Genomic DNA, 23501 nt, shown 5'->3' with positions numbered 1-23501 from the left:
CTGATAAACGATTGTGCTATTTACAGTGTCTTTAATTTAATTCTGATGTGGAGTGAAGGATTCGATGAAGTCTTGCTTATGTAAAAGAACACATATTAGCATGCTGTCATATCAGTAAACAAGTTGAGGTATGTTACACTACACGTGCATAAAAAAAACAAAACATAGTGGGTGAAGATGTAACCACCACCACTGAGTGGCAGTCATGAATATGGTTTAACTGGTGGACTAATGCAAGACCACATTTTTACAGTGTGTATAGGAGCAACCCCTTTAGCTTCATATTCTCTTTTTTCTGTAGCCAGGGATCACAGTGGGGTGGGCTATTTCTGGATTTCACAGTGCTTTCGGCTTATGAAGTGGATGTTGTTCAATCAAAGGAAAATGCTGAAGTATCTGGAGTTACCTGTAGAAACTGAGGCAGAGGAAAGAAAGAGCTTTAGGAAGGCTGCCAAGGATCTGTTGGCAAATCAATATTAGAACTCTTTGGAAAGTTTAGTCTATAAAAGCAACTTGAAACAGTTAACAGCAAGAAAATAACTGCGTAGACCAACTGTGCAGGGCTTATAGTAGCTTTGGCTCGGCAGTGTACTGAAATCAATTTACAATTAATTCCTGGGTTTTTCCTTGTTCTAGACTGTCTAAACCAGTGTGGGAGAACAATGGTAAGGTGTGTGCGGTTGGAGTGAGGGACGGGCTCAAACTGGAGGAGGGATTACATCAAGGATCCGCTGCTTCTTCTTTTTTTGTAATGATGGACAAGTTGATGGACAAGACCAGGAAGCAGTCTCCTTGGTCTACAAAGTGCGCAGACGACATTGTTTACTGTTGTGAGAGAAGGGAGGAGGTTGAAGAGAGCCTGCAGAGGTGGAGCTACTAAATGCACCGGAGAGAAGTGGACGAAAAGTCAGTTGGAGCAAAAACGGAATAAATGTGTGTGAATGACAGTGAGGACAGCAGACTTGTGAAGATGAAAGGAGTGAAGGTGGAGAAGCCGAATAAAGTGTGAATACTATGGTTCAAATAACTTGGAACGGAAGAGAAGTCGAGAAGAGAGAAGAGGCTGGGCAGAGGAGTGAGAGCAATAATCTCGAGCGGAAGTGAAAGGAAAGGTTTAAGAGATGGTAGTGCGACCAGCTACATTGTATGTTTGGGGTGGTGATGGTGATGGGCAATTCAAGCAAAAATACTGTTCAATATTTTTGGGGAATCAGTCGAGCTTGTACACGTCGCACACACCAAGAAGCAAAGGAGAGGGAGACTTGCGTAAACTCAGGTTCAACAAATGCCATGAAAGTTTGAAAACTCTCCCCTTGGTCAAAGCTAAAGGGAGGCCTGTCTTTAGCTATCATCTGTGAGAATCGGGCTGTTGTTTGCTCTGCACCCCCAACATCACACCTTCTTCTTCTGGTGACAAAGCCAGCTATTGATTGTTGATCTGTGTCTGGACCGTCTGCGTTGTGTGTGGTAGTCTTATGATGTGCTAGCTTTACCTGGCAGAGTTTGCGCTGCACCCTGTTTAAGTTTATTTTCTTGAACACAGAACTTGTTGATGGTTGCAACGTGTTCTTCGACTGCTTTTTTTTTTTAAATTTAATGGCAGCAAACAGCTGTTGGTGCATTAATACAACCTTCTGGCAGTAGTATTGCATCACTACCAGGTGCTCGCGAAAACATGGGGGGAAATATGACAATATCATAGCCGCGTAAGCTATTTCTTTTTTCGGTGTTGGAACAGACAAAAACACAGGTTTTTGGCAGATGCAGTATTGTGTTGCGTGTGAACAGGCAGTTTAAAGCAGACACTAGTGTGGGAGGGAAAGTACTCTGGTTTTAATGCATGTCCAGTGCAAACACATTGAACACACAGAGCAGGCATCATGTGACAGAAGACCTCACTGCGTTTCATTGGATTCTTATACAACAAAAACAACAACATGCAACAGTGTAGTGTGTTATTTATACACGGTGTCCAATTAAATATACTTGCAGTGTGACATATTAAAATGCAGAGCAGGTTCAAATGGAGACTTAGTTTGAAACATATAGTATATACAAAAAAAAAAAGACAATCATCCAAATATATAAACAGAGCAGTTGTCATCAACTTCAAACTTCAAAGCTGGTGTTCCAGGCTGGTACCGTTGGAAAAAAAAATGGGAGGTTCCTTCTTGTCCAAAACGTTTTACGTTTATTACAGCTACCGTATGGACATTTATTTTTGCCTGTAATACATGTTTACTAAATGGTAGAATTTTAGCACCATTTCATTTCTGAAACAAAAATTCAGAAATGAGAGCAGATTAGAAAAAAGTCCTTTGGCCAAACCGATGGTATTAAAATGAACTTGGAGAGAGTTGAGAAGTCCAAAAGTTGCATTGCATCACATTGACACAGGACCACAAAAGAAACATAAAGAAATATCTCTTTGGATGAAGTGTATCCTCATCCAGCATTACACTTGTTCTTTTTAGTTGTTCAGGATGTGCAATGCATCTAAGCCACAATCCATTTTATTAACAGCTTATTATCATGTACAACTTTTACAACAGACTTAATGAACTATTATAAGAGTTCTATCTTCACATTTATACGGATGTGTTTTGCTGGAGGATGAACACACAAATTGCTTGTTAATAGTTGAACTGATCTGTAAAGAATTGAGAAATGATTCATTGACCAGTAATACAACCCTTGTTTTTGATGCATTATTGTGTTTTGACCTACTTAACTTCTGGCAGAATGCAACTTTTGCCACTATTAAAACCTGAACACCTTCCTGACACATGTCATAGGAAAATGGATCAAGTTAAAATGTTGCTCTCACTTAAAGCTGCTACAGGAGAACAGGGAAGAAAACTCTAGCCCTTCTGGCTAGCCTCTCCTTGTTGCTTCTCTTTCTGCCGGTAATGGAAGAGGCTGGTGGAATCCAGCTCGCCTGCGTAATGAATTGCCTCAGCAAACAGCTTCACCACCTAATATACCCAGAAAAAAATGGAAGCCAATCAGATGAGACATGTCATCTGATGTCATGTCATTACGTGATTGGTAGCACAACGTTTACCGACCTGGTAATTGGTGATGAGGGGAACACCATGGTCAACGGCCATTCTGCGGATCATGAAGTTAGCCTTCAGGTGGCGGGTGTTGTTATTTGGCAAGTTGACCACCAGGTCAATGTGGCCCTCACTGATCAGTCTGTAAAAACATGCACACATTGATGGTCAAAGATAACACAATTAAAGCATTAGATTTAAACTTGAAGCACCATGTCATATTTGAAGTCAAAGCAAATGTATATGGGACAGAGCTGTTTGTAGTGTTGATCCCACAGAATCAACACCAAAGCTTTTCGCTCTTTGAAGCTTACATCCACTTTCAGCACATTTGGTTCTGCTGTCCACACACTTCTGTCCCGACGACTCTCACTGACTCTGACTTGTCTTAACTTTGTAGCACAAGCTACTAAGAGACATGTTTAATAAGAAACAAAGACAACTCTTCAGTTAAGAAAAGAGGATGGAGTTTATCCTGTTGCTGTGAATGACCATACTGCATGTTTCATTAATCTAATAACTCTATTTACAATAACCGGTTGCTCGTTAATCCGTCTGTATCTGTGAATTCATTTGTATACACAGAAACAGATTGATATTCAATGAATAGATTTTTCAGTTGACCAAGAAAATCATAGTATAGCTCTACATGCAACATTACACCTATTTTAAGTAAAATATTTTAACGGTATGCCCTGAAATCAGGTCCATTCATCTAACAACTGGTGTTGCTGCATACTTTATATACTGACAGGTAAACTGGAGTCGGAAGATGTTGGCTTGATTAGTAAGATGTAACTTCATCAGTGCTGCACTGATGTAGAGTTGTGCACTTAAATTGTTAATATAAATGCTTTTTTTTTAAAAATTTTTTTATTAAGAATTACACTGTGCCTTTATACATAATGTATTTTACAAATAAAATACAAATCTTTGTATTTGGTATAGTCTATACTGAATACCAAATTCAGATTCACTTTAATTCAATTAGTGAAATCTGTCAAGTTAAAATTTAAAAAGTCGTTTTTGTGTTCTTGTTGCTCATGACTGCTTTTTTAATTTCCCCAAATGTCACTTTACATAGCTCTGACATAAGAATTTCCTCATCCTCCCTATTCAAGCCTTATTCTGGTCAATGCAATGACTCCGGACTTCAGAATCTGCTTCATCTTCTTTGATCTTGTCCACATCTCAGAGATAATGAAGGGGCTATGGTTTTAGATCTTAAGGCAGCATCCTGGGCTGATTAAAAATCTAAATTGAATGAATTACAATTTATGTATTTCTTACACATTACCTCAGCAACCCATAAGCAAGATCTAGGCTCAAAGTTTCACGTTAGCGGTTTCCATGAATGTGTCAACAGAAATAAACCTCAATTCAGTGTTCTAAATAAACACTTGCCAACCTCTGAATGCTGGGCAAGCTGGTGTCTCTTCCCTTATCAGTGGGCCAGGCTACTGGAATGGCAGGCACATCATTGGCACACAACCAGGCAGAGGTGGCTTCAGTAGCATAGAGCTAAAAGACAGAAATAAAGCAACATTAAAACACACACAGAATTTCAATTTTTTTTAATTTTTTTTTTTATTGAAAGCCTAATTGTTTAGGATAGGCAAATACCTCCATTAACTAGGATTATAAATCATTAATAAAAAAAAAATACAGTATGTATGTCTGGTCTGCAGTGTTCGACACAATTTTCAGCACTAACCTTGAAACCTTCCTCTTTCAGCTGGTGTGCTGTAGCCAAGAAATTGGGTCGGAACGAATGCTGGAAGGGAAGAATGCAAACAGATTTAAAAAAACAAAACAAAAGGGACATAAAAACATTATAAGCAACAAACCAAAACAGTGTTTTCATGCAGATTTCTCTGTTCATCCATCATCTGCCATCTTGCCTTCTGTTTTTTGGTCAGTCAGCCAATGGAAGACAGTCCATGCATTTGCCATGACAATAAACAGTAACTATATTACATATTATTAAGAAAATTTTCCAAACTCAGTCAATCAGTCCTTCCAGAAAAACTTTGCAAATTGCAACGCAATTTCTGAGAAAAGATGCTGTAAAATCGAGCATTTTTAATTGCAACATTAACAAAAAAACAAAACAAAACAAAACAACCTCTGTAGGGACTGGTAAATAGTCTAGATGTGATTAGGAGAACTGCCCAGCGCAGATCCAAGGTCTTTGTCTTCCTTTGTGTCTTTCCATCAACTTAATGCATTCACACCTCTGAATATTGTGTTATCGCTGCATTCATGGGTTCATCACATTTGCGTGGTAAATCTGGATTTGGTGCCAACTGTAGTTTTGGGAGATTGTTAGTCCAATCAAATGTGACTATTTGCTCTATCTCGAGGATGACATTGTTATTTAGGTGTTGTTGTTTTTTTATCCTTCAATTTAAATGACTGCGTATAATAAATGCTGCCATCTGGGGCCAGTCTGTTGATGCCACTGATGCTGTAAAAGGAAACAGATGCATATTCTATGGCAATGCAGCATGCCTATCCACAGCGACTTACAACTAGCTGCCCACTTGCTGAAAATGTTATATGTGCTGTACAAAACTGTTTAAGATTGAATTTTATCTGCTACAGTGATAGTTTTTTAATCCAAACTTTCACAATATTTTGTGTGTATCAAACTGGGAACCCTTCATTCTGTCCTTTAGCTCTGCATTTTTAAATCTATAGTTAAACAGTTACAATAGCACTTAGGCACTTTATCTACTTCTGACTTGCTTGTTTGGGGCCAACTAAGTGGTACAATTTGATTGAGCGCACGGGTAAAAAGCAATTTTCCAGACTCTTAGAGTTTATGCAAGGTTCTCTGAAGGGCGGGCTTTTACTTGGTCATCAAAGGTCTTTAAAAATTGACCGTGAAGCCACTGACATCACAGTACTGTGTGCCAAAGTCACATTTTTTGAAGTTTTTCCAATTAGTATTACATTCCATGATTTCAGCATTTCACCTTCTTTATATTTTTCCCTTTTTTTGATAAATAGGACTGTAACAATAACTGCATTATAATAAGTAACTTATTATTACAGTTGTTGTTGTAAACATTTTGGTTGTACTCATTTCAGGGTCCATCTTGCTGCAACGGGTACTTTCTTTGAATGTGACTTTTGTAGATGGTTGCCTTGGACTGTGCGGTTAGGTTTTCATCCCTGTATATTGATGGGGCCATTATTACACTGTAAATTATATCTATAGATTTAATATCGTGTGAAATCTGTAATACATGCACATGTTGTGTATATACAACAGATTGTTAAAGAAATGAAGGAAACGCATGAATCAAGTCATATTTTTCACAAAACAACACAGTCACAATGTAAAGGTAAACTAAAAAGTCGTTTTCTGTTGCATTCATGATGTTAGACATCAGGTTCAGATGACCCACTTTATAGATTCTACCGAGCACATTGAAAGGACTGAGAACTGCTCCGAGTTGTTGCTGCTGATTTGCAACTGATTAAGCTCAAAGTGGGTGCCCTTGGACTTCGGAAACAATATGATTGCCGTCTCACCAAATGCATCATGATATTGTTTGATATTCTTTGTATATTATGCGGCCTACCTGTATAACATAAAGGTTTCTAATTTTGGGGGCAATTTTGGCACATAGCTGGAGACCTTACTTCTGTCTTCTTAACTTGCCCTAACCTTTATATATCTATATAAAACCTTTGGCTCTACAGCTGATCTAGAAGTCTTCTACCTGTTAGTTAAGTTACTTCAGTAAATCAAATTTTTTTTTTCACCCGACTCCTTGTTTTTATGTCATTTTTACTTGAATGTAAAAAGCTGCATAGGTGGTGATGCATTAGTCAAGTTTATATATTGTCAGCATGAAAACAAGCCTGTCACCACAAGAGTACAACACTTTGATATCGCCTGTGAGGAGCAGTTGAAATATATCGCCTTCAAACTAGAAGTTAAAAAAAAACTAACAACAAAAAAAAGTCCTTACAATCAAAATGAATAGTTGAATCCCTCCACCACAATTTTTTTTTTAAACAATTTGTGGTAAAACTCATCCGTGTTTTTGTACGTGCTCAGCTGGCGTAAAGTGTTGCAGCTTGTCATCGATGTTATATTTTTTATATGACCGCAGGCATTTGCCTTGAAGTGAACCTCAAGAGCACCAATTACACAGCTAGCATTGTGAGTGCTTTGTTAAAGCTGCATTAGTCAAACTTGCCCTTTGGTAACTTAGGGCGACAGCAAGACTTCATTACAAAAAAAAAAATCACGTAATGTGGTGTCATAAAACAATGCAGTGCAAAGGCTTACATTTTGTTCTTTTTTTTTTTTTTTTCTTTTAACTGGAGATTAGAAATAGTGGAAATGTGTTCTTGCAGTAAGTTTATCCGGCAGTGGTGATTCAAGACTTCTTTTGACAGAGCACTTGGTTCACTAGTGTGAGTATTATGTCGGTGGTAGCTCCACTAGTCTGAGGCTCGTCATCGGTTCTGAAAAATGTATTTCAAACTTGCACTGTCACTCACACATTCTCACTCATAGTTTGAAGTTGCATGAGAGTTGCTACAGTTGCATGAATCAATGTGCGATTTTGTGTGAAACCGACTAAGCAGTGCCCACCTGGAATCGTAAGAAGCTGATAGGCTGAAAGAGCTACACCACCTGCTCAATAGGCACCTTGCATTTTATGGCTTGTGGGCAAGAAGCACGAAAAGAAAACAGAAACAGGATGCAAGTGGACCTCCAGATGGCTGTAGTCATACCTGAATCCCAATCAGGATGCCCTTCTGCGGCAGCTTAAAGCCTGTGGAGAGCATAGCCTTCAGGAAGGCTGAATAAATGTTTGGCCCAAAACAAGCTACCTGCAATAAAACAACACAAGAGAGACTGTAACACAGATTATACTAATCACATGGGAAAGGAAGGAAAAATTGTCTTTTTTTTTTTCTCACAAAAAGAATTACAAAAATGAATTGGGTTGTGTATTTGCTTACTTCTCCAGTGGAGGCCATTTCACAGCGTAGCACAGGGTCTGCATCTCTGAGCCGCGGCCAAGAAAACATGGGCGCCTGGTGAAAGAAGGGAAGAGGGAGGAATATGATTTGACAAGCTTTTGAAGCAACAGGGTATCGCTGCATATGAGCTACAGATAAAACGTATTCACTTCTTTCTAAATGTCTCTTTGTTTATCTGTAATCATCTGTTAGAACACCCACAACATCATTTGACCAGTGGAATCAGTCTATCAAAAAAGGTCATTTCTTCTCGAGAGTTACCAATTGGCTCATATTTACATTGAAACTCCTGTTCATTGACCATGACAAAAAAAAAATTGCTGGCCAGTCGTAATAGAAGTATTATGACTACAAACAAAGTGGAAGTCAGCTGACAACAATTTCAAACATTAATGGTCACTATCACACCTTATATTTACAGGCCACTGGAATCATTTCAGGGATTTTATGACACCGCTGCCACCTTGAGGTGAAAGACAGCCTGCCGTCTGTTTAATGACAAACAAAGGGTCATATAGACTAATAATGTTTCATTCAAACTAGAGGCTGTTCCCATTTGGCTATTTCAATGCAGACATGTGCAACCTGGCCGTGATCAGACCCCAAGTGGCCAGCTAAAGTACAGGTGGAAACACACTCGGGGAGCATTGAGCTCTGATCTGTTTAGGCCTGCGAATGTGGAAACAACTCGCTGGTGGCCTATTCCTGTTTCAGCTATGAAACAAAGGGTTTTACTAGATGAAAAATGAAGAGATATGGTAACATATAAGAGCGTTAAAGAGATTATTGGAACGACTGGTGGTGCAGACAGAATGAAAGAGAAAATATTGAAACAAAAGGATGCTTTTCAGACGGCAGGCCACCAGTCCCTTCAACTGCCTGTCTGGCATGCTGTGTCCACACTGAAAATAAGGGGGGAAAGAAAGGTGGTGGCCTGAGTGACAGAGCAACAGCAGGGTGAACAAGAAGAAGATAAAAGAAAAGAAAAGAGAACAGGGGAGGCAGCGAAAGGAGAAAAAAAGAGTGGCGAGAATGCAAAAAGAAGGAATAAAATGAGGGAACAGTTAAAAGGAGAATGCGAAGGGAAAGGAACAGGGGAAGAGAATACAATGCAATGAGAAGGAAAGTAGAAGATACAATTAGGAAAATAAAAAAAAATAAGATAAGCAGGAGAACATGATTGAAAGGAAAAGTGCAGGGACAGGAGCAGAAGACATAGACTTCTCGTTATTGTATTATAGACGATAAAAGAATAGTGGTGTGCCATGTAGGAAGCCATTCTTATTTCTCCATTTAAAAATCAGACAACCCCCCCTTACCTTGAAGAGGTGGTGTGGTTTATGCGTCCGCACACACACGTAGTGGGAAGGGCCACTAGGGGGGATTCATCCTTGAAGCAGGCTATCTAATCAGTGAATGTAATGTTAGCATACTAATGTAAGAGATGACGAAGAGAAGGAAATGCAGACAGGGAACCGGCATTGCTTATCATGCCTTTGTTCAAAGAGTACGGCAGGAAAGTATGCAGAGATAAAATGACAGAATTTAACCAAGAAAGAAAATGAAACAGGAAGAGGACCTTGTACAGAGAGGGAATGACAATGAAAAGGAACTTTTAATGAGAGACCAAAACAGATGCAAATGCACAGAGTGACACAAAGACATACATTTGCAGGTTTCTGAGTAAAACCTGCATCATCCAATTTTATCGACAACACCAACTGCAGAACCAAATCTGCAGCAGTCTCATTTTAATCATTCAATCTATGAAGAAATGAAAGAGGAAATATAATATCGGCAAAAACAAACAGGAAAGAGAGAAAAGCAGTTAAAAAAAAAAAAAAAAAAAAAGGGACCAACAGCACCTGTAGAGATGTAACTGCTCTAAATATGAGAAACCAGCCTTCATGAACAGAACTATGAAGAAAAGCTCTCTGTTATAATGGTATGTCCATCAATTGCAATGGTCTGTCTCTGACAAAGAATGCGAGTGTCACAATAACCAAACCTCTCCAACCACGACATGGTCCCAGCACACACAAACACTACTTCCTCGTGTCCCTATCCCACACTGACTGCCCAGTCCTAAGATACAGCACAACTGTGAGGCTCCACAACAGGAACAATGTTATCTTGTGGCACCAGCTGAGCTCCAGTGGAGAAGGAAGTGAATATAGGAAGACATTTGCACACAACACTGCTGTTCAGTGTGGGCTTTGTTGGAAACAGAAGTAGCACCTGTTTAAATATCTCTATATTCACAGCTAAATGGAAATTAACAGCTCAATATTACGATGTTTTTTCTTTCGGCTGTTGCAGCTGACGCATATTTTTTAACAGCAAGAACAACAAAAACTTCCGCAAAGGCTCAGTTTTCTCAAAATGTATGTGGACTTGTGTCTGCCATTATGAGATTATCACCGGGGCTTATGTCATTCCTAAGATATTGCTATGTGATTATTATTACATTTGTGGGTGTCCAATGCTGAGTAGTTGCTAGTGTTTTTAGTTTGGATTCCAGGGAGCAAATAGTGAGTACGTTTGGCTCCGTCATTTGGTTACTGGTACTAGTGATGTTCTGCTGTGGTGCTGTCAGACGGTACTTGGGATAGTTTCTTGAGCATTATTAGGTGTTTAGTATTGTTGCTAGAGACATTTGGGTTGTTGCTATGGTGATTCTGGGTGGTTTCCCGTGTGCCTTACCTGGGTACAACTGTGCCAGAAGTAGTAGCAATGCCAGAGTTAGTGTTTTTAGTAGCAGCAAACGTAATGGTAGTCCTGTTGTCATGGTGATAACCCATGCCATTTTGAGAGTATGTTGCAAATTGGCAACCACAATTAACTCGTAACCGGGACACATAAAGCTTGAATCTACACTTGTTCCTGGACAAAACTACAAAGTATTTGAAGACAACATCTTTACTTCTGTGCTACTACTCGTCAAAGTCCTTAAGCATGAAATTCGCTTTGTTTGAACAGTTTTCAGCTTCGACTTCATGGGACAGCAAAATCTCAACATACTTGAGGTTGTATGACAACTGGTGAGCGCCTAATTTTTTTTCACTCTACATGGCGCACAGCCCATGACAAGGTTGACTGGTGGGACAAATCCAGCAAGTCTATATGTGAGCAGACCATCCATTACGAAGATTTACAACCAGTTCTAAAGGTGGGATCGATTTTCTTGATTCCTTTTTTGGGCAATTACAAGTCCCACATTAAGTCCACATGCTGGTATTTGTAAAAAGTTTTGGGCACGCCGTCATTCTCGGAGTGGTCAGCGCTTGACTGCAATTCAAGAGTGACTTTAGAACTCTGCATATCCCCTGAAAAGGAAGGCATGAACAGGAGTCTTCCCCAGGCACAGCTGGTAACCTCCATCCAAATCATTCCCCGAAGAGAGGCAGACCATCCGTGGAGGAGGCACAAGCACAAACTCCCTTGTGTAAAAAAAAAAAAAAAAATAAAATAAAGATTGAACACAATGCTCCCTCTCCTGACATTCACAGGGATAATGTGGGGCACTTGCCAATGACATTTTTAAAAAGACGCTGCTGCAGACAGTGCAATGATGCATATACATCACCTCGTTGCGTTATATGTGATATTCATTTGTGCTTTGCAGATTAAAAAAAAAAACATCTTTGGAGGTTAATATTAAGAAATTGTTAAATCCATTTCTGCAACGTAAAAAAAAAGTTATAATAAGTTATTTTCTTACAGCTTGATACTCATTGTGCTGTATCAAAGTTTCAATCTGATCACAAAATTACAAAAAACCCTCTATTATTATTATTATTTTTTTTTTAACAGAAGCTAAAAACTGTTTAAAATTGGAGACAAAGAATAGTAGTTCAAAAAACAATAATTGGGTGTCAAATGTATAATGTGTAAAGATTGTGAAGAAATTGCAGGTTATAGTGCAGTTTAAAAGTTTTTCTCTTCTTTTGTCTTCTCTCCCAGTCTGCTCAGTGCTTCACTCTCAAATGACTACATAGCTGTGTTAGACTTATAATATAGTACAGTAGCTTTACCTAGCAGAGTTTCACTGCACCTCATTTTCATATATTTTACTACGTAACTTTGAAAAAGAACGTTTCAACAGTCGTCGTAGTCTGTGCTGTTTGTACTGTAGAATGTAATTTCACATTTGTTTTACTAGAGCCAGAGACTAATATGTGCTCCTTTTCCTCCTTTTGTTGTTTGATGGTGGTTGGCAAACAGCTTTTAGGTTAATTAGCACCACTGTCTGGCAATAGTAATGGATTACCACAAGGAGCTGGTGAAAACAAGTTAAGCAAGAGAAGATTGTAGTCGCATAAACAATCAATTTCTTTATTTTCTAGCAACTACTCAAAAATGATGACCCATCCCGAGTTTCTCCGAAACATTTTTCTCATGGGTAACCATGCTCACACGAATGAGTCTATTTCAGAAGTTATCATAATGTAATGAATGCCATTGTCAAGGAGACAAAACATTCAGCAGTTGGAAGGCATTTTTCTTCAGCCAATAACTTTGCACTGGGGAACCACACCAAACCACTATGTCAACTTCCTCCTCCTCAAATGTTGTTTTTATGCTCTTTCTCCTTTTAGATTCATAAATACAACTGTTATTGATCCTATGAGTTTGTATATGGCGATAGAAATGACACAACAGGGACTTGTTAGTGAAAAGAAAACAACATGGCTTCAAACGAGGGACTATCAGACAGTGGAAATGGGCAGCAACACTAAGGCTGTGAGGGAATAAGACAGATAAATGAAGATGTTCTCTCTGGACGTCAGTGACTTGTTCTTGTGATGATACAGCGAGGACACGAAGGATGACGGCTGACAGACAGAATATATTGATCAAACACTCTTTAGGCTACTTTGGCTGGATAATGGTTTCAGAAATCTGTGCATGCCAGCACGAGCTTAATGTTGTGGCAGCAATAATGAGTTTAACAAGAAGGAAATAAATAAGTATTACTTTGTGAAACAACTCACATGCATAGTGTCATGGTTTCAGGCAAGGCTCATATCAGTCAGAGGCTATGAAGTCTGTATCATATACTCCAAGTAAACTCTGGAAGTCTTTAAGCCTGGCACCTGGAGAATTCAGAGCCCCGATTAACATTCTACACCACTGTGCAGACTAGAAATTGAAAACTTTAGGTGGCGGGGAAGAGTGGAGGATTATACCTGCGTGATTGGCTCCAAACTACAACCATTGTTACAGCAGCTCTGTTGTAATTAGAGGTAGAAATTACTTTGGAAAAAATAGCTTTGGAACAGCTGGCGACACGTAAACTCTCTCATACCCAATCTAAAGAAGTAAGCTCCCCCAGTCGGCGTGAGACAGCAACCCTCTACTCCCCCTCATCATGCCTAGGGAAAAGGTATGAAGCAGTAATTGCTGCCTTTGTTATTAGATCCAACGGAAGCCATATTAGTGGAACCTGCGGTACCTATTAACATCATGCATGTAGGGTTTCTCTTTTATTAAAAGGAATTAATTACCCAACCATACTACATCAGGCTGTATGAAGTTCAGAGATTAGGTTATTAGAGACATTTAATACAAATCAAAAGTCACTTTTATACAACAAATAGGTAGTACCTTTAAACTCACGATAGTTTGTGGTTTGAGGGAGTGTAGAGGGGGCTGCTGGAGAGCTTTGTTAAATGGTGCAACAAGCACTTGAAACTAAAGAATTTGATGCAAGAGACTGTGAAGCCACGGTTTAATCTTCCATTAGCGTGGTGTGCACGGGGTCTCATGAACAAGGACTAGAATAATTCAAACAGAGGCAGCTCCTTACCCGGTGTGCTGCTTTATTTTTGTCTTGAGTTGAACAACACTTTCACCAATCAGAAAGGCACTTTGGCCACTTGTGCCCTTTGCCAGCAACTTGGACTGAGCACAATGGTCATGTGTGCTGAGGGAGGGGACACTTGATGCCCACTTGGGGCTGATTGTCAAAAAGCTTTAGAGCTCACTACCAAGGCACAGTGGCTGAAAACAAGGCCACCTGGCTCTTTACAGGAACCGTTGATGACCAGCTTTAACTTTGGCTGACCAACGGAGAATCAAGCACAGGTACTTGAGGCTGACCACAGAGGCACTTGGGGAGCATTTTCCACCTACATCTGTGGCCATTGGTTAGATGCAGGGGCTCCTGGGATACTCAAGTGTCCGTCTGGTGTGACAATAGGGCAACAATAAACTGTAAAACTTGCCGTGTGCATGTTTAAATGGGTCCAGTTCTGGCAGTAATATATCAATACCATGAAGGGTTTCATGGGGATAGGGCGTATTCTTTGGGACAACAATTGTGCCTTCATGTCCCTGATCAAATATTTACCTTGCGGGCAGAAAAGGTTCATGAGCCAGCTGAGTGTGAAACTTAAGTGATGTAGTCAGTTCAATCAAAAACAAAACACACCGTAGTTACCTTTTTGCTAACTTTCTTCTTATTTAAAAATACATCAATGCCCTGTATGTTCTATGTTACAAAATAGTTTCATGGCATTGCCAATTTCTAAAAAGAATATATTCGAAAAAAATAAATTGTGACTGAGGACAGTCTGAGAGTCATTTTCGAGGTATAAAAAGTCATTTTAATTTCCCTTTCTTACCTTGATTCCTACATAGTCCACCGGAATGATAGGTCTGTCCAGCGAGGGCAGGCTGGCCTCGTCCAAAGGCTCCCCCACCATCACTTTGGTTGCCACATTAATAAAGTCCACACCGATTGTTTTTGATACGAAAGGGAAGGAGCGAGATGCCCGCAGATTACACTCTATCACCTACAGGGGTACACAACACAAATACTGTTATTTCAAAACTGGATATAAAGATCTCCATTCTTTCAGACTAATCCAAGCTTTGGTTAAATTCAGGCTAATCAGAAAATAAATATCGTCAGTGCAGATCTGTACATGATCAATGTGTAAACATATTGTACAAATGGCCTGACACGCACACACCTGTACAGTTTTGGAACATCAAAACTGAAGGCTAAATTGATCATAAAATCCATCCAGGTTTGCAAATGATTCTGAACACAAGGTGATTTCAATTTGTGAGTGAACTGCATTCGCTGCAACCAGGTGTGAAAATATCAATTTGTCATTTAGTCAAACTCTGAGAACTATTACCTACCATGACATCATTGCCTTTAACCAGAAATTGAGTGTTAAAGGGCCCCGAAATTTCAAATGCTTGTGCAATTTTCCGAGTGGCAATTTTCACCTAAAAGAAAAAGAACACACACACACACACACACACACACACACACACACACACACACACACACACACACACACACACACACACACACACACACACTTAGAATAAATATTAGTCTCTCTTAAATGCTTTCATAATACATGTATAAACACAAATGGTGAAAATGATGGTTTAATGTACTTTTGGTTTCAAATGCAGTGTATGAGGTTAAGCTGCTCGTTTCCCACGGAATATCAATTGAAAGAAAAAGGATTGTAACATTGATGTGGTTTGAATCACTGTGGGTGCTTTCAATTCTGCTAATTTATGCTTCCTTCCGTCTTTGCTCCTCCGTGACCCAGAAATTGCTCCCCGTCCGCCATGTTCGAGGATGTTGCGATCCCTAAATGTGTCTCAGAGGAGACGAGGAGAGAGGAAAGAGGAAGTTCCTCGAGGAGCTTTGAGCGGGGAAACACACGTGTGACGGACGTTTTTTTACTTGGACAGCAAATACCCCTTTGATCGAAATCTGGTTTATTGATTCATCTGGATAATTAGACTGTTGTGGAAACTGCTTTAATAAGATAGTATTGCATGATTTGTAACACTGAAGGCAAAATACCAAAGTAGCAGCAGTAGCTCTAACATGATGAGATGCCAAAGCAGGCAGGCGGCAGAAAATTACTCAAAGTGACCTTCTCATCAAGAATTCAACATGAAAAGTTGGTTTTGTGTCTAAAACTGCTGGATTTGCAAAAATGATGTATGGACAAATGGTCATTATAGGATCCTGGGCCGTTACCTTGTAATTGGCTATTAGCTCTGGTCAGAGCAATGGATTTTATGGATGTAGAGGTTTTTTTTTTTTTTTTTTTTTTTTTTTATAAAACTGCAGCAATAAACAGCTTTTTTGAGGTGGACAAACCATAGCTAATGAGTCTTCATGGCTGTTTGAATAATATTGCTCAGCTTTATCTGAGTTTCAGTTTGGGAATCAGTGACAGCTGAGAGGATGGAAAATGCATCACGTTGTTACACTCCAACTTTTCCACAGAGAAAAATAAATGGGTATGTGGAGTCTCTTTTGGTGGTCCTGTGTGGCTGATCAATAACACTGATTAAATCTTGTATAGGAAGAGTTTGCTAGGGTTGAAGCTGTGCAGTGATCTCTAATATGAGTTTTTGCATTAATGTAGCACAGCTGTCATATATTCAGCATCTTTTTAGTTTTAGTCATTCTAATGTCTCAAATATAATAATCACAATTATTGTGTCAGTGTCCTTTGCTTTTGCAGAAGACAAATGGCATGCTAGCCTTTTTTGTGTGTCACAACATTAATTGTGTGAGGAGGCTTTTCAGTTTTTGGACACAGCTTATTTCTTTCTACTTGTGGAGCTAACTTCATGTCATTGCTACCAGCTGCGTTTGTCCACTGAAACATCATGTTAGTGACCAGGAACTGACAAATGTCTTGCAAAGATGCATGTAGCACTCGAATTTACGTCTGAACAGTATTTCACAGGGCTTCCAGTGAGCTGGGGTTTCTTTCTTATTGATACTGAAAAATAATACATGCAGAGTGCTAATATGAAATGGTGGATACTTGTTTTCTGGCCATCTATCAGGCACATCAAGGAACTTTGGCTTGCAACACATCCCTGTCCCCCTTTTGGGGGGAAAAAAAGGTGTAAAATATCAGTACAAAATTGAACTATTGGAAAACCACCAAGGTTAAATTAGTTTATAAAGACACTCTGCCAAGTAAATGCGTCTACTCTGCCTGCTATAGAAAAGTTGAATTTGATCCCTCATCAGTCACGTCCCTTTAATCTCCTGGCCGGTGTAAAGCCACTGCCACTCAGTGGTGTCCAACGTGGACATCTATTTTTACCCTACCGGGTGAAAAATTATACTTTTTTTTTTTATTAAGTGAATGTTTGAGGTGGTTTAACTGACCTTTTCCAGCGCCCCCTGGCTAATGGTCTGGGTTGGCAGCATTAGGGTGGCGTCCCCCGAGTGTACTCCGGCATCCTCCACATGCTCCGTTATGGCATGGACCACAACCTGGACAGACATACGCCGATTATGACACACAGAAAGTATTTGCAAGCAGGTCACGGCTCTAATAAGCGACAGAAATGCCTACTCAAGTTAAATCATCTTCTCACAGCCCTGGTCTGCTAGCCAAGAGAATGTTTCGGACTTATGTGAAAAATAGAAGGGAAAAATGCAGTGTCAACATTTGAACCAGTTCAAAAACAATCAGTGCCGCACGGTGCATTCAGAGGAAATTCATTAATGCCCCCACTCTGTCTGTGAGCCTGTATTTGTTGGCGACTCCAGTTAGAAACAATGTTTGCAGGGTCAAAAGAATAACTTCCAATATTTTAACCAGAGGAAAGAAGATCTGTATCTCTGTGCAATTCGAGAGCGTGAGTGTGTCTCTGTAAATGAGCTGCTGTATCATTAGCACTCTTCAGATGGAGCCTGTAATTAATACGTATTATCTCCGACTTTTTCTCACACACACACACACACACACACACACACACACACACACACACACACACACACACACACACACACACACACACACACACACACACACACACACACACACACACACACACACACACACACACACACACACACACGAGTAATGAGGCCTGTTTGGTATTCAATGAATGAGCAGCTTGTTAATGTGATACTGAAGATAAGGGATGGGCTGTATTCAGAGAAGGCGTGAGTGAGAAAGTGAGAAAATCTACCATACAACTGGAGGCCACGTTCGAACTGACACCCTTGGAATGACACTCACAGTCTAAACAACAGAGAAACCGACAGGACAGGTACCTAAGTGCTTCAGTCACCTGCTGCCACTCACACTGCAGATACACTCAGAGGTATTCAAAAGTTATACTGGTTTACTGCTAAGGGATTTTCAATGCGAGTCTCAGAGGTCATGTTAAGATAAACTTCGCAATTTACTTTCTTTGTGGCATCCCAAATTTCCTCATCAATTTTATTTTCCCTGGAATGTCTTTCAGCAACCTGCAGAAAAACACATATCCCATCTTTCATCATATGGGAACTTGTTTGTGATCACGGAGATAATTTAAAGAACTAGTTTTTAGTATTAATAGAATGTTGGTAATATGTTTACACATCACACATAACAGTGCAACATAAAGCACAGCAGGAAAATACAAAGACAATAAAAGCAATTTAAAGAAAAAAGGACAAATCTGTTGTGGCTCAGATATATAATACATTTTTTGTAACAATAATGATTTCAATATTCCCTAAATTAATCTAATCCAAAAAATAATATATCAATATCTGTCCTACCTCATTTAAATAAAAAAAATTAAAAAATGGAGGACTAAATGATGCCACAGACATTAATAATAATAATACTGTAGTAAATCAAAATATGGTCAAACAGGGTGTCAATATAAATAGAAGAGGAAAAATGTTTTCCAGGCTGTTACATAGATCAGAATGACGTTACATTATGTTGAAGATGCATCCTGTTACGACCCCACACTATTTTTGTTTTTATAATTGAAATGAGAAGCAAGAAGGAAGTCTTCCCAGTTATAATTAAGGGGCAGCAGATATAAATTGTCCAGTCTTACAAATATCTTTGTGTCTAACCTGGGCAGTAAATTAAACTGGAGAAAGAACACTGAGGTTGTATTCACAAAGTCTCTGTAAAAACGATTCTTCTTAAAGAAAGTTAGATCCTTTGATTTCGGAAAGAAGCTTCTTCATGCTTTTATCAGGGAATCTTTGCTAGTCTTGTCTTTTATGCTGTGCTCTGCTGGGCAGGCAGTATCACTGTGGATGATAAAAACAGGATTAACTAGAAGGGCCAATAGTCCACTCTATAATATGCAAATATGTGCCTGCAACCACTATATCTGTCTGAATATATTTCCAAAACTCTCAGAACGATGTCAAAATACGTTCACGTCAGCTGTTGTTGCGGTTTTTGTTCTCCCACATGAAACCTGTCCCAGAGTGCTCTATAACAACTGCTTGCTGTATACAAGTTTGAGCAAGTACATGTGTATCATAGAGGATTACTGGTACCTGTGAATGTGGGTTTACATTTATAAAACTGCCTCGCGTACGTACTGGGAAAGAAATTTAGCCTTGAACTTAGCCGCTGGGACTGAAGCACGCACAACACGCTCTGGTGTACACCCCCAACGAGGACACACAAAGAGGGTCGGTAAAAAAAATAAATTGTGATGCGGTGACCTGCTGGAATTTATTACCTGTATTCCTGATGGCCAGTACATCACCCATTGCCAATATTTCATCTCTATTGAACTTTACTACCATTTATTGGCTTTTAAGATGTATGCCATAGACTTCCTACCTTCCCAGACAAACCAAGCAAAAACATATCCTCCTTGGCCGGTAATAAGATGATTCAGAAAGGTTGGCTCAGTGATTGGCCCAGACTCACTTGAGGTCACTGTAGAAATGTAAGAATGAGGGCCAAACTCAAACGGCGTCTGTATTTTAAAAAAACATCCATTACACTGTTTTGAACAGACTCATTCAGTGATGCACTAGTGAGGTTTCAGTATTCTTCTGAAACATTCAGAAGGTCTTCTGTTTCAGCAGCAGTCAGATATATATATATATTTTTTTAAGCACTTTGAGATGTGATCTGGATCCACAGCAGCTTTCGGTTATTATTTAAATCTCAAATAGCTTTTTTATGGTGTTATTTCATTATTTGTTCTGGACTGATGATGTCTGTATTGTTTGCTTTCTGTACGAGTTGATATGGTGGTAAATGAGTTTCCCCACTGGGAACTAACAAAGCTGTTTAATGTTTAACTTTTTTTGCTTGGTGTAATTAGTGCAGGCGAAATATACTAATAATGCATCTGGCGCATGGACATATTCACATACGTAGAAGGACAACATAATGTTATGGAGTCAGATGAAAGCCTCAGTAACTGGACAGAGTGGTGTGTTGTCACCTTGCCATCCTTGGCCACAGCATCCACCTCCACCTCCCGGGCACCACGTATGAACTTGGTGATGACCACTGGGTGCTCCTGGAGGACAACAGAAAGGGTATTCTATCAATATATAGATCAAGTAAATTGACCTAATCTGAACAAGGTTGTTGCCTTGTCTGTGTATAGGCAGTCGGTCAGTTTTCAGTGATATCTTTGTGGTGCTCACTCCATCCGTGAGCACACAGGTTTACATGAACTTGTTACAAAACAGTTGTCTATTTACACATTCAGCAGTTATGAAGCATACAAAATAACATCATTCTTTTAGAGTCGTTTCTGGCTATTTATTTAATGTAACATTAACTGTCTTTTAGCTCTGGTTAGGACTCTGGTTTTGGTATAATCCATTGAACAGGACTCGCTCAGCTAGATGGTGAACACAGTGGAGTATTTGGCAGCTGAAGAGTAAAAGATTTCACCCAAGAGTTGGTAGAGCTTTTTTTTTTTCTTTTTCTGAAAACAGCTGCCGGCTGCGGTTGAAAATGACACTATTAAAGCAATGATAGTGAACCCAAACAGTAAAGTTGCTGGCCAGAGATCTAAACAATTTGCTGAATTCAATGACAGCTCATTAAAGGTCCCATATTGTATACTTTTCTGGTGTTTTGTTTGCAGTCTTGATGTACACAACAATATATTTCTGTTGGTTGAAGTACTAAAAAAAAAAAAATCATCTCAGGATATTTTTAAGTCTACTCTCTTAAGCTGCTTTCTTTAAGTTGCATTAATATCAATGACCTTCTCTTCTTTTCTGAGTGACGCACACCCAGGTTCATCATAGATGTGATTTTATTCGGACAGTGGGCCGTACTGATGGCGGACATATTCACTGTATTTATAGCGCCATAACCTTCTTTGAAACACCCCGCCCCCCCCCCCCCCCCCCCCCCAAAAAAAGGATATCTAAGATGAAACAATATGGGACCTTTAAAGCCAATGGGAGCTGCAGATTTGGGTGACCATTCTCTGTAGTTTCATTACTACAAGCATTCATTACTACGTTTTTCATAGTGTTGCATTATTTTGATATTATCATCTGATATATTGTTAGTATAAAAATATGAATTATAGCTGCCTCAAATTAAACTTTCAGCTTCATTTTCAGGGGGTTCACGTGTATTAAAAAAGTATTTTCTGCTCAGATCCAAGAAACTGAATGAAATACCCCCCCTTAAACATATGGCTAATGCAACCAAGTTTGATCCCTGGACCCACTCCAACTAAACAGAATATCCACTTTATTAAAGCTCTGTATTGAGATTGCTACAAGTCCTAAAACCTAAAAAAAAATGCCACCAGTTCATATACCTACAAACCTGCATTTGTGAAACAAGGGTATGTAATCATCCATTTGTTAAAGCCTGTTAAACCAACATGAACAGGTTTGCTTTGGTGCTTTGATATGAGCATGTCTCTGAATGCTTGCAGTCCCAGGTCAAGGCCTGCGGACGGGCTAAATGTCCCCCAAGCTACCTCGGTGTTTAGAGAAGCAGAGACAGGATCAGAATACCAGCCAACAAAGCTGGTTGTATTAGACAACTGAAAGTAGAGGGAGAACACTGCCAGAAAGTAGTCTGAGAGTGTGTTAGTGTGTGGGACTGGAGGGAGAGAGATCTCATATGTCCCAACAGGAAAATTAAATTAAATTTAAGACAGTCAAAAAAAAAAAAAAAAAAAAAAAAAGTGAAGGTGAGACATCGGGAAGGCGTCTTTGACTGCGTCTACATGTCTGCACGTGAGAGAGTTAAGACTGATCTCACCTGAGACACCTGTGTAGCCTCCTCCAAGAAGCGTTTCATCTCCTCCTCTCCGTACACAACGTTCATTGCAGAACCACTGGTGAGATACAAGCAGGAGGGAGAGGGAGAGAAAACAAAAGGACGCACAGGAGAGGAAGAGAAGCAAGCAAACAGGAGAACATACGAGCTTCAAATTATTGTTCAAAACCCTCATTATCTCTCCATTGCATCACTATTACCACTGGGAACAAGATCTGGAAACAGTCAAAATGAGGATCATGAGAGAGGGAGAGGGAGAGAAGAACAGCTATTTAGGTCGAAAAGCACTCCGGGCTCTTGAAAACGAGTTCAGAACTTCATCATTAAAAAAACAACGGATTTAGGCTCGTCTTTTTGTGGTTGTTGTTTTTGATTTGAGACTGCTCGCTGGGCTATCCTGCTGCTTGAAAATGAGGAGCTGAGAGAAACAGGACAGAGAAAGGCCACAGGCTCGGGTCACAGCTTTATTTCTTAGCTGTCTGTAGCTCAGAGGCAGACATATGTCCGAACCCCGGAGGGATACCGACCCTCGATTTCAGTACCAGCGATTGAAGATTTTTCATACATTTGAATGAAAGCACATCTTTGACCCAGACGATATCTACTTTCCGTGTCACTGTTCTCTGAATTTTATGAATTAATCCAGTTATTTAGAGGAATTTCTGTAAAACAATTTAGTGTACATTTGTAATGAACAGTAAAAGAAACAATGCTAGTGGACAACTTCTGCAGTCACTTGAGTAAAGCGTGGGAGGGACGCTGCGGTCTTGAAGCCGACTGATCACTTGTTCCTTTTGTGAACACTGCAAAGACGGTGACATTTAAAAGAACTGAAGTAAAATTATCCCAAGCACTGGATTGGAAATACACGATAAAGGATTTTTTTGTGGCAAAATATATTCATGGTCATTTAAGTCAATCATTTAGTTGATGTTCACATTAGCATTTTGAGATTGCAGAGGATATGCCACCTGCTTCAACTCGTAACCAAAATTATTTTTAGTAAAATAAGGCAAGAGTACAGATTTCATGCCAGGGTTTTCATTAAGTCATGTCTTTATCTGTCAATACAAATAGTAATTAGAGGTGCAATGGCTTCAAAGATCTGTTTAATTCCGCATCCTGATTTGATTTCAACCTCCAGGACAAATCTTGCAGCAGGTCTGAGGCCAGCGCAGTAGTCATCATCCTGAGCTGTGGTTCGGCTCATTGTTGGTGCGTCGCTATCTTGAGGCAGCAGATCGCAAATGCATTTAACTGTTATTTTTAGGGTGTGTTATAGAGATGGATACACTCTTCTTGTTACACACACAAGGACACGCGGCAGCGCACAAACATGCAAAATATTCAAAATAAAAAGATAACCATCTTAAAGATTATTATTGTGTGCATC

At 39.5% G+C, this 23501-nt stretch overlaps 1 protein-coding gene across 2 annotated transcripts in view; it reads right to left on the bottom strand.

The window, feature by feature from the left end:
- Positions 1-1818: 1818 nt before the first annotated feature.
- The window catches only part of cps1 (carbamoyl-phosphate synthase 1, mitochondrial), a 51202-nt gene continuing 29519 nt past the window's right edge, over positions 1819-23501 (bottom strand). Inside the window, exons 28-38 of one of the 2 annotated variants that reach the window (XM_069698536.1) lie at positions 22091-22166; positions 20289-20366; positions 17242-17349; positions 15219-15308; positions 14693-14863; positions 8046-8120; positions 7815-7913; positions 4771-4830; positions 4465-4577; positions 3069-3198; positions 1819-2975 (exon numbers count right to left, since the gene is read on the bottom strand). In XM_069698536.1, the coding sequence (XP_069554637.1) occupies positions 2862-2975; positions 3069-3198; positions 4465-4577; positions 4771-4830; positions 7815-7913; positions 8046-8120; positions 14693-14863; positions 15219-15308; positions 17242-17349; positions 20289-20366; positions 22091-22166 (1114 nt within the window). In that variant the 3' untranslated portion in view covers positions 1819-2861. Of the gene's footprint in view, positions 2976-3068; positions 3199-4464; positions 4578-4770; positions 4831-7814; positions 7914-8045; positions 8121-13060; positions 13163-14692; positions 14864-15218; positions 15309-17241; positions 17350-20288; positions 20367-22090; positions 22167-23501 lie in introns of those variants that run through there. The other variant, XM_069698537.1, reaches the window with a different exon arrangement.

The sequence above is a fragment of the Brachyistius frenatus genome, unplaced genomic scaffold (genome assembly GCF_029030835.1).
Source record: "Brachyistius frenatus isolate BFR_SWC_R1_liver_20210118 unplaced genomic scaffold, ASM2903083v1 Contig_27, whole genome shotgun sequence".
Classification (NCBI taxonomy): domain Eukaryota; kingdom Metazoa; phylum Chordata; class Actinopteri; family Embiotocidae; genus Brachyistius; species Brachyistius frenatus.
This window is presented reverse-complemented; position numbering and strand designations above follow the sequence as displayed.